General features: G+C 39.9%; 1 protein-coding gene across 2 annotated transcripts in view; it reads left to right on the forward strand.

The window, feature by feature from the left end:
• Positions 1 to 6,336: 6,336 nt before the first annotated feature.
• Positions 6,337 to 16,979, forward strand: part of rttn (rotatin) — a 33,839-nt gene continuing 23,196 nt past the window's right edge. Inside the window, exons 1-19 of one of the 2 annotated variants that reach the window (XM_087846109.1) lie at positions 6,337 to 6,493; positions 6,746 to 6,933; positions 7,249 to 7,438; positions 7,619 to 7,699; positions 7,795 to 7,885; positions 8,162 to 8,276; positions 9,777 to 9,927; positions 10,213 to 10,378; positions 10,978 to 11,168; positions 11,417 to 11,536; positions 12,437 to 12,600; positions 12,685 to 12,897; positions 13,919 to 14,031; positions 14,122 to 14,248; positions 14,577 to 14,702; positions 14,950 to 15,066; positions 15,632 to 15,771; positions 16,383 to 16,554; positions 16,639 to 16,738. In XM_087846109.1, coding sequence (XP_087702235.1) covers positions 6,463 to 6,493; positions 6,746 to 6,933; positions 7,249 to 7,438; positions 7,619 to 7,699; positions 7,795 to 7,885; positions 8,162 to 8,276; positions 9,777 to 9,927; positions 10,213 to 10,378; positions 10,978 to 11,168; positions 11,417 to 11,536; positions 12,437 to 12,600; positions 12,685 to 12,897; positions 13,919 to 14,031; positions 14,122 to 14,248; positions 14,577 to 14,702; positions 14,950 to 15,066; positions 15,632 to 15,771; positions 16,383 to 16,554; positions 16,639 to 16,738 — 2,596 coding nt within the window. In that variant the 5' untranslated portion in view covers positions 6,337 to 6,462. Of the gene's footprint in view, positions 6,494 to 6,745; positions 6,934 to 7,248; positions 7,439 to 7,618; positions 7,700 to 7,794; positions 7,886 to 8,161; positions 8,277 to 9,776; positions 9,928 to 10,212; positions 10,379 to 10,977; positions 11,169 to 11,416; positions 11,537 to 12,432; positions 12,601 to 12,684; positions 12,898 to 13,918; positions 14,032 to 14,121; positions 14,249 to 14,576; positions 14,703 to 14,949; positions 15,067 to 15,631; positions 15,772 to 16,382; positions 16,555 to 16,638; positions 16,739 to 16,979 lie in introns of both variants that reach the window. The other variant, XM_087846110.1, reaches the window with a different exon arrangement.

Raw genomic sequence — 16,979 nt, forward strand, 5'->3', positions numbered from 1 at the left:
AACAGGGAGAAATATTTTTAGTTTTTGATTGCAGCTTCCAGATATTCATAAACTGTTAATCTTGCTTCTGTTAACCACAGTGTAAAAAAACAACTTCTCCTTTCTAATGATAAGAAGAAAAAGAAAGAAACAACCCGAGGTCACCTTCAAACACAAATTTAGCAACAAGCATAATGGAAAACATGACTAAATATTATAGTTGACATGCAATTTTAGGCTGTGATTTAGCCTGTGTAATAGAGTGTAGCTGATGGAGGTGGTGTAGTAGTAGTTAGTGTAAAGTATGCAAATGGATTTAAGGATGAAGGAGATCGGAGAGATAAAGGGGCGGGGTGGGGGCCCGTGAAAGTAAAGAGCAGATACTTGTGTTGTATGCAGTAAAACAAAAAACAGAGAGCAAATGAGGTGAAGCCGAATGAGGAGAGGTGTGATATGATCGATGGACCTGGTGCTGATAATGATCCTTGCTACTGAATTCTGTGCCATTTCAAGCTGATTAAAAAGTTTATTGGGGAGGCCAGCACGAATGACAGTAATCCAAGCAAGTGGTGACCAGGGTGAGAGCAAGAACTTGCATGTTGCATTGAGGAAGAAAAGAATGTAGTGTTGAAATAGTACAGTAGAAGGCTAAACATGAGACATTATTGATATGAGTGGAAAACAAGAGAGTATTACCCAAAATCACAGTTTTTATGACTTTTTTCTCCCCCATGGAAAAAGCAAATGGGCATATTTCTGGAAGGTGCGTTCTTTCTGCCAATGAGGATGATGTCACTTTTATTGGCATTTAATTTGACATCATTATTTATCATGCTGGTACTGATGGCCTGGAGGCAAGTGGAAGTAATAGTAGGAAGTGAGGTGCTAGATTTTGTAGGGATGTACAGTTGTGTGTCGGTTCCACCAAAATGAAGCCTTATTAGTGTTTACACCATTTTTTATTTATGATTTGCCCTTTTTCATACTTTAATGAGAAAGTTAGTTAAACCAAATCAGCACTATAGTTTGAGTTTGGGAGAATGTTTGTTTTTTTTCATTTAATAAATCAAAGGAAAGATCCGAGGAGAATATCTGTAATGTGGCAGATCTTGCTTTTATAGTAAGATTCAACCATGCTTATGCTATAAATCTCTATGGGACTTTTAGTCTCTGCAAGTTATCTTAAAAAATGGAATAGACATCAACAGTTTAGTGCTCATTACTTTTATTTGTGCTGCCCAGTACGGTCTGGCACAAGTAAATGACTCATGATTGGCTTTAGAATCCAAACACTGAGATGCTTTGAGAGTAAATCTAGCTTCAAAGTATTTAAATTGGCATGCTTTCCACTCAGAGAACGGGCTTACATTTGTAAAGTGCCCGAGGTGGTTTCTGGCATATGAGTAATTTAGCCTGATGTGAAATAGCTGACAGATAACAAGTAGCTCTTTCTGATTTACAATGTTAAAAATCCTTAAATTAACCCTCACCCTGTCGAGTGGGGTCCATGCAGATGCATTTTTGTTGTATTTCACAGGTGGGTTTTTGTCTATCATTCTAATTTGTTTTGGCTTTTTCAGCCAATTTATTCCTAGTGATGTTACAGGATTGTTTGTCATTTCTGCTTTGATTAGTGCTTTTTAAAAACAGAAATAGTTGGGGGTCCCGAGAGACCTTTCTCAGTTTTCATAAATGGAACTATTTATTTAGTTAATCTTTGCTATCTATCCTAAATTAAAGTATCACAAAGTATCAAGGTCCTTCCCTTGATACTTTGATCCCAAACAGACATTACAACTGGTTTTGAAATGGATAAAACAGGCTCATTACTCGAAACAGATGGGGTGTTCCCTGGTCATGCACACATGAAAAGGAGACTTCATACTGCAAGCCTTAATCCGAAACTACACTTGCTGACATGACTGTCTGGCAATATGGAAAATCTGCTTGAAAAAGGTGTTACCTTTGGTCTCAAAACAAAGATAGGAAGATAGAAAGGCAAGCCCTGAGCTTAGAATGAGACAAACTGTGTGCTATAACTGCCTGTAATGTGTGTTTACAGCTTTCGTTGGTGTGAATTGTTTCTAGTTGCTATACAAATATAGTGAAATCTCGGTTTCAAATCCAAAGTTTCTGACTCATTCCTGGTGGGTACTGCTGTCTGATTGGGCTGCCCTCTGTCAAAGATTCTGCTCATGCCTTTTATGGACAGAAATTCTAGGAGGATGGATGGTGTTGGATTCTGTGGCCTCAGGATCTCATCTCTGCTTTTTTGAAGATGACTGTGATTCTCTTGGCTTTATCAGGGAGTGACCTCCATCTCACACTGGGGTGGCTTGCAACTGAGTGAGAAGCATCTGGGATGAGAATTAGGACCATAGCTTCAGACTAATTCAGAAGCTGTGGTTCTCAGCTGGAAAATGGGGCCTTGCCCACTCTGGGTCAGGGATGAGTTGCTGACCCAAGTAGAGAAGTTCAGGTATCTCAGGGTCTTGTTCACAAGTGATGGACAGACAGATTGGTTTTGCATCAGTAGTGATGCAGACACTATACTGGTATGTTGTGGCAAAAAGAGAGCTGATTGAGAAAGTGAAGCTGTCGATTTACAAATCAGTCTACACTCTGGTCACGAGCTGTGGGTAGTGATTGAAAGAATAAGGAGATGGATACCAGCAACGGAAATGAGTTTCCTCCAAAGGGTGTCTGGGCTTACCTGTAGAGATATGGTGAGGAGCTTGGCCAATCAGGAGGGGCTCCGAGTAGAACTGCTACTCGTTTTCAAGGGTGAGGAAGAGCACCTGAGGTGGTACAAGCATTTGACCAGGGTGCTTCCTGGACACCTCCTACGTTAGGTATATTAGCCATAAACTACCAAGAGGAGGCCCCAGGCCAGACGCAGACAGAGATTACATCACTGGGCTGCTTGTGTTTATTGTGTGCCCATTTCATTGATTTACAAGCCCAGTATGTTTCATCATATAAATCCAGCACAAATAATGTTTACTTGAAATTACTGAAATTTCAGGGATACCAGAGCGAAAGGATGGTAAATAAACTTTTAAGTATTAATGTGGATTGTGCTCTGGATAAAAGCACCAATTTGTACTAAAGAACAGATTTGCAACTGTGCAATAATACTAACAATAATCTGCTTTTTCTTCTTTAGATGACATTTATTACTTAACTAATAATGCTCTGAGAAGAAATAAATTTTCCTATAATTATTATTTTGCTATTATGATTGTTTCTTATGGTTGAAATATCAGGAGGGTTAAATATGTCATCAGGATGAGTGTTAAATATAAATTAAAAGATGGGAGCACAAAACACCAAATAGGGAGATTTTGTGTAAATATCAGAGGGGAAAACAGAGTTCACGACAAACAAACGGGTTGATGGATAACACCATGTTTTCACCTTACCCCATGTTTTCAATTATTCTGTTTTCTTTCCTGTCTGGAGCTGGTGTTAACAAGTGATCCAAGACACAGCGTGGTTGTCAAACAGTGAAGTTATGTACTCTTTGGTGAATACTCAACAGCTACTGAAAACTCCTAGTCTGACCTAGGGCAATGTATTTTTCTTCCAGGTAAAAGAAGACCTCCTCAGCTGCTCGGATGTCAGAATTCTCACTTTGTATTCTCATTGTACATCTGTAGAATGTCAGAAACATTCATAAAAACTCTGCCCTGTGTACTATATCAGAGGCTGAGAGAACTGGAATAAATTTTTTAACCTCCACAGGTCAATGGACCCTCTGGCAAGCCCATCAATATGACTCATGTTGTGCAGACAAGCTCTGTTCCAACCCACAAAGCATTGTTTTCAATTCTGGTCAAGATACAAAGGTTCCCAACAACAACAAATGCATCCAAAATTGAATAGATGTATAAAAATAGGATTTTGCATTTAATAGTACAGCTATGAAACATCACCTTAGATTAGAATATCTGGCTTACCTTGTGGTATGCTTCATACGTGGATCTCTGGAGCAATAAAGCTGTATTTGATGTTGGCAAAGACTGTGATGGAATAAAATATTGTATATACATTTGAAGCAAGCTGAGAAGAATCTATATGTGATGAAATTTTTAAAAAGAGTCTTGGATTATACTTTATATCCATTTTAATGCTTAATGCATTAATATGATAGTAAAACATGCCCTATAGTATCTGGCCAAATTAATTATGGGTTTAAATCCTCCTGGAATTTACAAAAGCTGTGTGATTATATTATTAGGATATCAAATTATCATTTGCAAAGTCTGTTAATTATCACCCTATCTGCGGATCACATCCACGTCCCATCTCGAGTGTGAGAGCTTCTACAGCTGGAATATGAAAATAATTTACACCTGTAGTCGTGTTAAGAGGTGAATCACATCCACTTTGATTTTTGAGAGCATCTGTGTTTAATGACAGGATAACATAGATGCTGTTAAGATTTAATTTATTCAGTATTTCAGCAATGCAACAGCCTTTCAGAGTTTTTGAGAGATGCCTTAAAACACTGCTGATGCTTGAAAGAAAAATTGCTTCAGGGTGTTTGTGGAAACTTTCAAAAGATCAAATGAGAGTGGTCTGTAACCAAACTGCACATCACATGGGTCATGACAAACAAGATGCCGACAAGAGACAGACATTTGTTGATCGCCTGTGATTTACAGTGCATGCATCTCCTAAGCAGGTCTCAGGTCCCTCTACTAAAATGGTTTCAGGACTTTTGTTATCAGTGTTGGTAAGATTAGAGGGGAGGGCAAAATACAGTTGTGGTTAGAAATGTATCTCAACTCGCCATAGGCTTGAATTTCATGGTAGGTTTCAGCTTTTAGTTTGAATTTATTTAGGATTTTCTCTAATCCACACTGATCAAAATATACATACAGGCTGAAATATATACATACATCCCATCTGATATTTTGCTAAATGTGCCTTAACAAGTTGCACCTTGACCAGATGCTTTTGATAGCTTTCAACCAACTTCTGGTCTAATTCTGGTTTTATATTTGACTGCTCTTGTTAGTAGAATTGGTAAAGTTAATTTATATTAGTTGATTTCCTGGTACCCTTTAAAGCATACTCCACAAATTTTCAATAGGAGGTTGAGATTGGGGTTTTGGAAAGTCCATTCCAAAAGCTTAATTTTAGCCTGCTTTATCCATTCCAAAACCAGTTCTGAAGTGCGTTTGGGATCATTGTCCTGTTGGAACACCCAACAATATCCAAGTTTCAACCATCTAGCTGCTGAACTGATGTGAAGTTGAAGAATTTAGAGACAGTGCCTGTCCTTCATTATTTCATTCATTTTGTGCAATGTACCAGAGCCCAGAGCATGATGCTAACACCACCGAGTTTGACATTTGCTACAGTGCTTGTAAGTTTGAAAGCCTCTTGCTACTGTGGCTCAATCTTTGTCTCATCTAAGGATAAAAAAATTCTCTAGAAGACAGTTGTCCTGTCCATGTATGCAACTGCAAATTTCAGTCATGCTTGATCACTAATGAGAAGTTAGCACAACTTATTACAACTTATTAAAAGGTTTAAGTGAATGTATTTATTGTGTATATATTTGAGCATGTATGTCTACTTCTGACCCAGTTTGAATGAGAAAAAATTCAAAAATAAATTCAAACTTGTCCACTCAATTCTTGTTTTTTAAAGCTATCAAATATGTATGCTGTGGAATCATTTCACCCTGGAAAAAGAACAGTTCAAAGAAATCATTAAAAGACCAACGTTATTTTGACATTCATGGCCATGATGAATGTATGTAAAATTCTGACTGTAACTATAACACCGCAAGTTTCACTACTATAAAGAAAAATAGATGGATCCCTGCCACGTATGACCACTGGGGTCTGTTAGAAACATGATACCACTATCTTCAAAGGCCAGGGAATATCAACTTTCAACAAACCCTTGCATCAATACATTAATTCTTACCCTTTTCATTATAAATAAACTTTAACTTTTTTGTCACTGTCTGAATGTAAGTCTACTTTCTATACAGTTAAAAGACACACTGTTTGTCTCAGGTCGATTTATTCTTATTACTTTTTAAAGGTGTTTTTTTTATTTTTTTTGCAGCTGCTGATAATTTAATGTCCCTCGGGATTCTTTTGACCCTTTAGTGGCGTATTTATTTTAAATGAATGAAAATGTTATTATGTTATATTATGATTATGTAATATACGAATATTTTACTTTAAGTTAGTTGAAATATTTCCTTCAAGGTAACTTGTGTTAATGTAAAATAAAATAGAGCTTTAATTCTGCAGTGTATCAGTTTTCCTACACCGTTGCTTCAAGTAAACGCACCGGGCCCTGACCTGCACAGGAAGTGGAGTGACGCTGGCGCGGTAGTTGAAAACAGACGTTGTTGACATGACGCTGGCGAACAACAGCTCAGCAGATGTACAAACCTCGGTCGAAGCTTTTACTTAACTTTAACACAGGAGAACTTATCATAACTTGACACCGAGCATGGATTTATCTTCCATTATAAGGAAAATGGGTGAGTTGAACTGTTAGCTATAGACTATAGCTTACTTTAACTTATGATGACAAAATCCGTTAGCCGCTAACAATAGCAGCTCTCTCTGAACTTTTATATGTGGCTGTCATTGTTTGGAATAACAGCACTTAAATTATCATGAAACTGTTTAACTTTGTAAAGGAACCCCGAGTCAGGGAACCGTAGCTACCTTTGCTAACTCTGCTCCAATTTTCCCCCTGTTTAATATTTGTGATTTCTCATAACTTTCAGGTCATTCTCTGGTGGAGATAAGAGTGCGAGCATTAAAGAGCATCTTATGCAAGCTGGATCTTTCCCTGATTTCCGTCCATGATATTGTCCAGGAGAAGATGCTGTTTGTGTATCTTCTGGAGTGGTTCAATTTCCCCGAGGTGCCAATGAAGGAAGAGGCCCTTGAATTGCTTTTAACCTTATCAAAGGTAGATAAGAAGTATACTGATAATAGATGCAACGCAAGGTGAATAAATCAAGAATTGTAGCTAGAGAAGAGCAGTCTGCCAGATGGCAAATTACACTTGTGAACTTTAAATGTAATTTTGGCCTTAGCTTCAGTATTTTTTTCTTTTTCCAAAAGCTAACCAGGCTTAAAATGCATAATTAATGAAGGATTTACTTTTGTCCTGATTTTCACCGCATGATTCCAAAACCTTATGTCACCTGTATAAAATGTACACAATATCAAACGAAGACATATAATTTCCAGTTTTCTGATTATGCACTATTGTGTCTTGGAGCATCCAAGTGCAGCCCAGATGCTGCGCGACGTTGGGGCGGTGGACTTTCTCACCCAACTGTCTCCTAACGTGGAGCCCAGCCTGCGAGCTGTCATTGATGGAACCCTGGACCAGCTGTTCCACCTACCAGAACTGCTCCCCAGTCGCGTAGTTGTCTATTCACATGGACCACGTAGTACATCTTCAAAAGGTGTTCAATGTTAGGCCAATTATTTGTTTAACTTTAGCGTCTGTCATTCATAAAATACTAAATTTTCACAATATGATATTAGAGGCAGTTTGGTTGAAATGGTCTATATTACCAAACTGCTTTAAACTTTCTTGTATGGAGATGTTATCCCAGCTACAAGTCTCGTGTCTGTTATTTCAGCTCAAGAGGATTTGCCTAAAATGGGTTATTTCCACAAGAGCATGCCAAATAATATGGATATACCGCCTCACAAGATAGCAGGTACCTTTTGCTTGAAAAAATCTTTCTCTAATGTTTTATGCATGATATTTTTGTTTCCTTAAAGGACTCATGCTTTATCCCTCTGCATTATATAGAGCACGAATCTGTGAGATGTCTGAAGTTTTCTGTGTTTCCATGGCTGACTTTGACAAACACAGACAGGCACATACTTTCTTCCAATGAAAAGTAAGAGACAAACACATGTTTTTAAGTAGTAGTATATTACACTTTTCACCCAGTTTAATTGTATTATAATTAGACAGAATAAGATTATTACCAATATTGTTTATTCAAGCTTTGTTTTTTCAACCATTTCTGAATTCAAACCTGTTTTTATTTGATGCCCAGTTCTATACATTGCATAGTATTTGTGTTGTTCTTTACTGCTGAAATTCTTTGTATTAATCAACTCCACAAGCGCGTGAGACTAAAAATAACTCTGTTGTGGTTCTTTTGAAACAGTTCCTTGGGGAGCAGCAATCCCAACCTAGTGCGAACGACTTGTGAACTTCTGTGTGATGTCATTATGCAAGACTTTCCTGCTGAGATCTTTCTGCAAAGGCCGGGCATTGTAAAGGTATTAAATCTGGGTGTTTTTTCACTGTTATTGTGTATACATGTCTATTGTCTATACATTTATGCTGGGGGGTTTGTACTTTTTTGGTTTGTTTGTTTTGTTTTTTATTTTTTTATATAAAAAGAACGTTCACACTCGACCAGAAAGAGACAATGCTGTAGTGATTGCAGTTTCCATTATTTCATTATCAGGGTATGAGAAGAGCTCTCACTATTTTTTTTTTGACTCTGTGATTTTTAGCAACCATCATGTGTAGTGCTTATGTTCAGAAACTATCTCTGTACTGAACACAAACGCTGCTCTCGCTTGGTTTGAAAATGCTTTATTCACTGTTGGTTTCCTAAGAAACAAAGTTGAAGATGCCAATCAAGAAATCAGAGTTATTTTCTAGCCAAATGGTATTCACATCGATTAGATGCAGTGCGCTGTTTTGAGTGGCTAGCGTGACCAGCTCATAGCGGATTTATAGGATGGCCACTCCAACCACTGTCAAAATAATAACCTGTCAAATGGTGTCCTTGAACAAAGCATCCATTTATAATTCTGCGTCCCTGATCTTGTAGGAGGCTGTGAGGCTCCCGAAGGCTTACTTTGGTTGAGCAGGTACTAGATTGCTGCTAGGATGTAGTTTTGTCATGATGTACCTCTTGCAAGGTGTGAAAGTCCTTGGTAGAACATTTTGCTTCTTCCCTCAAAGGCCTCCTTGAGCAGCAGAGTTTCTGTATAACAGGACGCTGTCGGGCACAGCCTTTGAACAGTTGTCGACCTCGATGGCTCTTGCTGGCTTCTGCTGGCAGCTGATCCATGGGGTCGTAATACTGAAGTCTGCAATGAGTTTCCACTTTGTGCAGCTATACATACTCCGTCTCCATTTCTTTTAAAGCGAGCAACACTGTGTGATGTATCTCCCCACTGTCATCTTGGTAACAAAGCACATCAGTTCTGTGAGCTCTTTGTTTCACTGGCATAAAAAGAGTTTTGGGGGAGACATCATTTTGCCCTGATGAGCCACAGTGAACATTACTATTTTGCTAATAAAGTGGTGCATTAAATTACATCGGTCTCACGGTAGCATTAACATACTGTCACCCAGCAGTGTCATCACCAAAAAAGAAAGATTACAGAAAAGTACTTCTTGTGGCTTTACTTGGTCCTCTTTCGAGTTACTGCAGCCATTAAGCAAAATTAAAAAGCTTGAATTTAGATACATGACATCATTAGCTTCAGAGGGCAGGGAATCTGAACTCTGAACAAATTGCTGCTTCAATAATTCAATTCCATTTGCCCTTTTTATCCAGTGAACTTACGCCTTTTCTGTCAGTCTTGACTTTAAGTCTGGTGTACAGTGTGTTTGTCTTGGCGTAGCTTTGTAAATTGACTAATATGCAGTTTTTACACATTTGCAATAAACTTTTATTGGCTATTACAAGGTGTTCATCCACTGAACACCTTAGCAGTAATGTAATCTGTTATGCCGTTAATCTCCCGTTCCATTTGCAGAGCCTTCTGTCCCTATTGAGGCTGGGTCCAGGTAAAGAGGAGTCAGGCTACATCTACTTGTCGGCTCTTTCATGTCTCCGGCAGCTTTGTGTGGGATTAAGAAGGCGGCTGCGCTTTCATCAAGACCCAAGCTTCTACTCTGCAAAACAAGGTAGCGTGCCCTTTTTACTTGTTTTTAAATAATGATATCAATATCTTCCACTGTCATCTATGTGGTGATTTTTCAGCTATTTTTGCATGCTTATATAAGTAAATCACTACCTGGTACCTATCACCTCCGTTAATCAGCTGTATTTTTCTTGTAACTCAAGTCTAAGACTGATCTAGAACATATTGCTTCCACAACGTGAATTCCTAATTTTTATATTCACAAATCAATGTCTAACAAATATCAAAGCATTTAACTTATTTGTTTTATTTATTTGTGGGTGTGTAGATCCAGTTTCTCAGAACTCGTCCTTCTACACCCAGGAGGTTCTGGGGACCCAGCGTTCGGGGGCCTCCTCTCCTGGGTCCGAGTGCTCTCCCCGGCCTTCTTTAGTGGGACGCACAAGCCAGAGAGCCAGAGGAGATGGTCAAGATGGAGACGCAGCTTCTAATAGGTACGCGTATGAAATCGACATGACTGTATGTTTGAAATATATAGTTAAAAAAAACAATAAAAATGTGTATCTTTTCTTGTTTAAGGTATTGTTTGCATAGATGTTAGTAATCATATTGGCACCTAGAGTAGAGACTCCCTTTAGCTTTTTGTCACACTTCTGAGGCGTGCGTGGTATTACGTTAGTCATTCTACCTTGCTTGTAGAAATTATATTCTTGACGTGATTCAACATTTTCGATTCTTTTCATTAGGCTTAAGAAGTGAGTCTTACATTTCTTTGAGAATTTGTGCACAGTAGGGTTTTCTGCGGCTTTGATAATGACAAAATCACTAGTGACGCCAGCAGCCCACACAAGACGATAAAGCAGTGTGAAAGAAAAGAAAGACTGTGAAGGATGTTCTTCTAAATATGAACAACACTAGGAGCCCTCTAGCGGCCGGTCTGTAGTGTTTGAAAATCAGGTTTGATTCATGTGATGGCATATTCATTTTTATGTTCCATCCCTATACAGCGGATACGTCACTCCTTGCATTTGAATGGTCCAAGAACAGATCACAAATTTACAGTTGTCTTTCCGTCTGTGTGCAATTCATCCAGTGGCAGCTCACACAGAAGTGGAGGAGCAGTCCAGGCCCCCAGACAGATGGCCCATTCACCTGCAGGTGTGGCCCATGTGGAGCTTCCTGATCTGGGTGTAGAAGATGTGTTGGAGTTGCAGTTGCGGCAGCTCACTTTGGCTCAGTTTACTGTTGCCTCTATGGAGTGTGCCATACCACTGCTTAAGACAGGTAAGTGTCAGTATGCTTGTCTTTTTAAAAAAATGATCTTATTTGGTAAAATATGAGTGGTAAAACTATTTTTTAAGCCATTAATCAATAATCTCAGTCTCAATTGTTTGTTTGTTTTAATCTTTTGAACTTAAGATTCCCTCACCTGTTTCTCTACATTGACTGGATTCTCTCCATTGTTATTTGATCACGTCAAAACATTTCTTCCGCTCTTGCTTTGTTTTCTCTCTCACTCTGCTGTTTCTTAGAAGGTTTGCATGCTTTCCATCGCGTCCTGGAGCTGCTGTGTGACGCTGTCCTCCTGCTTGGGGACAGCGTTTGTGAGCTGGTCTGGGACGATCGCAGCCTGGCGGGGATGGAGCTGGCAAGTCAACACAACTCATGACAGCCTCTTATGTAGATGAATAGACACTTCAGTGAAAAGGGGAACTGACTTGGCCACCAGACAATTTGCCACAGACACACAGGCATACGGTACTCGACTGTCAAGGAGAACTGCGGGCACGTGATTGAGCGTTATGTGTTATATAAAGGTTACAGAGGCTTTCTGCTGGTTATAAAGCACTTCTTGCATACATGCAAACTTCCCATCTGTACCCTTGGGTTTATCCCAGCACAGAATTGCAGGGCTAGTAAATGTCTTCATTTATTACATGCATAAAGTCCACACAATAGAGTGTGTTAAACAGGTGTATTTTTTTTTACCATGCAGAATCATTTGTTATCTTGCATGGCTGTTTTAAAGGGTATGTTCCTCTGCAGGGGGATTTACACACTTGTCAAGTCCAGACCCCTGTGGCCCTCTGCTGTTTAATACATGCCCAGAGCCTTGCAGCCTGAGAACTATTTTGTCATCTTTATGTGGAGAGCAGCTTTTGTGTGCCAAACCTCTAGGTTTTTCCTGTGGGAATGGTCCAAACTGTTCATGCCCGTCTCAGCAATGCAGAGGGCATGTACTGCCCCCTGCTGGTGTTCATCTTCCATTGAACAATTTTTACACCCAGAACAAAGTGGCTGAGAATAGATTGTTCCAATTTATTCATACAGAGATAGGGTGGATCTGTATCTCGTCCCAAAATAACCCTGAAATCTGATTACATTCAATTCCTAACCCCTGGAACGAACAATTTTTCTCTTGGCTCGCAGCCAGAAGCTGTGTCTTGAGTGTGTGTGAACATTCACACAGTGCGAGTACATGTGCACGTATTGGTGCGTTTGTGTGGCAGTGTGTGTTTGTCTACATTTTTGCTTGTGTTTATTTTAGAAAGAGAAGCTGCAAACCTGCATGGAGCTACTGGGGGATATACTGAGCTATCACCACAGCTGTTCAGTGGATATTCCCAACAATTCTCTGGTTCACCATAGAATAGCCTACATAGGCGCTGCCATATTTACCATTAAACTCCTACAGACCATCCTCCCACCCGAGAAGGTGTGTGTGCTTGTGTGACAGAATCACTTTGATTCGGTTACTGTTTTCCATTTGAAAGTTAATCATTCTATGAACATCACACAGGCTAGTAACAATCTCCCAGAAAACACTGCAACAGCTCTTTTCCACTTATGCTTGGACACATCATTGGGAAGTTTGTTACCCAGCATGCAGGAGACAGCAGTGGCCTACTTGGAGCAGGTGAACTCAGACAGCCATGAAATCTACAAGAGGGTGACCCGAGCTGCCCTCTGGATGGAATCCACTTGCATCTTTCTCAGGGAAGCACAAGCAGAGGTATAATCACCACATCAAATACAAATACTAGGCATCCTTTATACGTATATATATGGATACACTACACACTGATCAGGCATAACAATATGACAACTGACAGGTGACGCGAGTAAACGTGATTATCTCAAAGGTGATGTATTAGAAGCAGGAAAAATGGGCAAGCGTAGGGATTTGAGTGTAAGGATCAAATTGTGATGGCTAGGCAACACGTCAGAGCATCTCCAAAACTGTAGCTATATATCTGTGTCCAGTCTGCAGTGGTCAGTGTGTATCAAAAGTCGTCCAACGAAGAATAGTGCTGAACCAGGGACAAGGTCACGGGTGGCCACGGCTCATTGATGCACGTGGGGAGCAATTGAAGAAGATTGGCTGGTTTGATGAATCACATTTTCTTTCCCGTCACATGGCTGGCCGGGTGCATCTTAGGATGTACCTGGGGAACACCTGGCACCAGAATACACTATGAGAAGAAGGCAAGCCGATGGAGGCAGTGTCACGGTTTGGGCAGTATACTGCTACGAAAACCTCGTGTCCTGGCAACCATGTGGAAGTTACTTCTAAATGCACCAACTACCTCAGGTCCAGACAACGTATAGCCTTTCGTGAAAACGGTGTTACCCCATATTCCCATAGGCCTCTTTCTGCAGGATGGTGCGCCCTGTCACAAAACAAAAAACGGTTCAAGAATAGTTTTAGAAACACAACAACACGTTTGAGGTGTTGACTTGACCTAAAAGTTGTGCACATGCCAATCAAACCTCTGTGGGATGTGCCAGACAAAGACGTCTGATCCATGAAAGTGGATCAGACCTGGTGCCAGATTCCACAACACACCTTCAGAGGTCTAGCGGAGTCCGAGCCGTTTTAGCAGCAAAATGGGGACCAAAACAGTGTTAGGCAGGTGGTCATAATGTTATCCCTGAACAAAGTATATGATTATATATGACTATAGTGAAGTCTTTTCAGACTGTATCTCATCACTACTTGACTGTTAATTAAACATTGTATTTTTTTTCTCAAGGGGGAGAAGAATTGGCTGGAGTTAGTGGAGCTGGCAGACCAAGCCATAGATGGCCTTCCATTTCACCAGCACTTGCCTATCATCAAAGAATGTGTTCACATTTGCTCTTATCTGTAAGACATCAGATCTGAAGTCAGTCATAGCAATGACTTTTTTTTTTGCTAACGAAGTTAGTTAAAATCCATTTGATTATCTTCTTATAGGTGGAAGTTTGAACAGCCCAGTCCCCTCCTCCAAACGGAGAGTCAGAAACTCCTCCTCAAGCTGCTGGCCCATCCTTTACTGCCCGTCAAGACAGAAACATATGAATGCACTTTAAACCTGGTCAAGGTTAGAGCAAGCCATCTTATATAGACAGTCATTGTTTGGATGAGTGCGGAGGGTCATGGTTAAAATATATGAGTGTGATATAGCCTTAATGTGAGCCTGTTTAGTGGGGCACCCATATGTAAATAAGTGGGATGAAGATGGATGAGTCACGGCTCTTTGACAGGCCACTATAAAAAACCCACTTGACATTTGAAATCGGTCTTTCTTTTCATTTTGCCAATTACTGACTAGAGTGAGTTTCTACATTTAAAGTGAATTGAAACTCTTATATGCGAGCACAAGTGAGAATAGTGATAATTTATGATGGTGTGATTACATATACCCCTAGGACTGCCTTGGCATCCAGAATGCGACACGTCAGGAACCAGGAGCATGTACTGGAGTTAGCTTCCTTCTCCACCACAGGGTGCTCTATGAAATAAGCACCTTTGGACTCCAAGATTCAGCACAAAAGGTAAATGTACTACTTATACCTTTCAAGTTTTAGACCTTTGAGAGAGCTCATTCTGATAATGGAGTACAGTCACTCACAGGAAATCATGAGATTAAAAGCAGAGGGGTTTGTGGGGGGGGGGTTGGACATTACATGCTAAACCTGTGTAATTATTTAGACATTTCAAAGTTGTCACATGGAGTACTTGTTAGTAGATGTTTTATCAGCAATGCCTTTGTGAACTCAGCACTTTACCTGTGATCTATAGGTGAATGCTCTTGCCAAGGATATCCTGCTATTCCTGCTCAAGGGACGATTGATGATGACAGCATCAGCCTGGGACAGATTCAATGAGGCACTTTACCCGGTCATGCCCATATTACAGGTGTTGTAATCTCTTCAGAGGCTCAGTAGTATTTGCACTGCAGAGCTCATAAAGCGCACATCTCATTTGGAACTTATTAAACAATATTTATGGAAGGGAAGAATGGGTGTATGTTGCCCACAATGAGAACAGCTATAATCAAAAGTGCAATATTAGCACTCTTGGACCACAAAGACTGTGCATTGAGCTGCCAGTGAGAAAAATTTGGTTATTTTCTCATTTACATATTCTGTTATATTGTTTCCTTTTTGAGTGGAGGGGGAAGAGAAACAAAAACTTTTTATTAATTGTTCAGTTCCAGGCAACAGAAAGCCAGGAAATTCTTCATGAATATACATGAGGCTTTGACTAGGCTGTCAAGTGTGATTTAATTCAAGAAGGCCATTCAGAGATGGGCCCACCATGTCAACAAGAGACAAAACGAAACCACCCGTAATCAAAGTGATGCATATTTTATTTACTTTTGCACCGCTTTGCTGGAATTCCCCATTGTTTGCTTTATTGTCTGCCAAGGCAGTCTTGAGAATTGTGTGTGTTTGTGTGTTTGTGTGTCTGTGTGCGGCAGGGTTACGCCAGCACCGAGGAGTCACTGGGAAACTGCGTCCTGCTGATAAGTGACATGTCGGACATGGCAAGAGACAGTGTGTTCCCAAGTACAGCCAAACTAAAGGCGGCACTGCGACTTCTTTTCACTAAGCTGCCCGCGTGAGTCTCTTCTCTGGGTCTTTCCTTTGTTGCTCTTTCTTGTTGTTTCTCTCTGTGCTCGTTTGAGCATTTTGTGCCTGCCCGGAATTGTGTGCATATCAGAAATGTGTGTGTTTGTGCCTGTGATGAGTGTTCTTGGATGTCTGGCATGTTTCTTTTCTTTTTTCCGTTTTCCTTTTGTGGAGTTGTTTGATGATTTTGACGTCGGTTCTCGGGATTATTTGTTAGCCAGACAAAGACTCAAGAGCCTGAAAATGTACTCTCCAACTTGTGGTGGGTATATTAGGCCTCTGTGTTGCTGTCAGGTGCTTGTCATGTCAACCAAATGCTCTTCGAGGCCTGTGTAAAACACTTTCTCATCCGGTCCCAATCTATGAATATTGATAGAAATGGAAATCAACACCAGAGAAGCCCTGGTAAATTCTGGCAGCAAGTAATAGAGCCGCCGCCTCCACTGCCAGCTATTTCTTGAGTTGTTGTTTGAAAAATCAAACTGTAAATGTTTTTTTGTTTTGTTTTTTTTGCTTCATCGCATGAATTAGGTTGTTTTGCAGCAATTATAAGTCCTTAACTACACCTGCTTATATTCTTTCATTATTCATTATTAACAGTGTGAGAATAGCAGCAGTACAGCAATTCCTGCCCCACCTCACTGGAAGCGACGATTCAAATACAGCCCGGCCAAAACTGGATCAACAGATGATTGCCTCACTCCCCAACCTCTTCTGCCTTAAAAACCCTTTAGACATCACACTTGATACCAGCAAGAAGTCTGTTCTAAAGGTATAATCCTGCATACATAGCACAAAACTGATGTGTGCACTAATAAAAGTAAGTGCTTACCTATGTGTTTATTTTATGTCTTAGGTGGAATCTGTTGAGAAGCTGTTTAGTATCCTCTACTCAGACATGGTTGATATCACCTTGAAAAGATCAGCTGCAGAACAGCTTTCTGTGGTGCTACAAGGTGAGATATCTGTAAAAGCTATATTTATAGTAGTATTATAAACTCATCTTTTGTCTGATTTTAATATCTTTCCAAGTTAAATATTTGTTCTGGCAGGTTAAAGCTTGTAAAAGCAACTTATTAGCCTTCCTTTGCAAGTTGCTTAATATTAGATTAAACTACATATGTAAAAGTATATTTTAAGATCCTTCTGTCATTCTCTTTTTCCTCAAAATTACATATTTAGAAGCTTCTTTTTTTC

The sequence above is a fragment of the Neolamprologus brichardi genome, chromosome 9 (assembly GCF_056152115.1).
Source record: "Neolamprologus brichardi isolate AB-2024 chromosome 9, ASM5615211v1, whole genome shotgun sequence".
In the NCBI taxonomy this organism is placed as follows: domain Eukaryota; kingdom Metazoa; phylum Chordata; class Actinopteri; order Cichliformes; family Cichlidae; genus Neolamprologus; species Neolamprologus brichardi.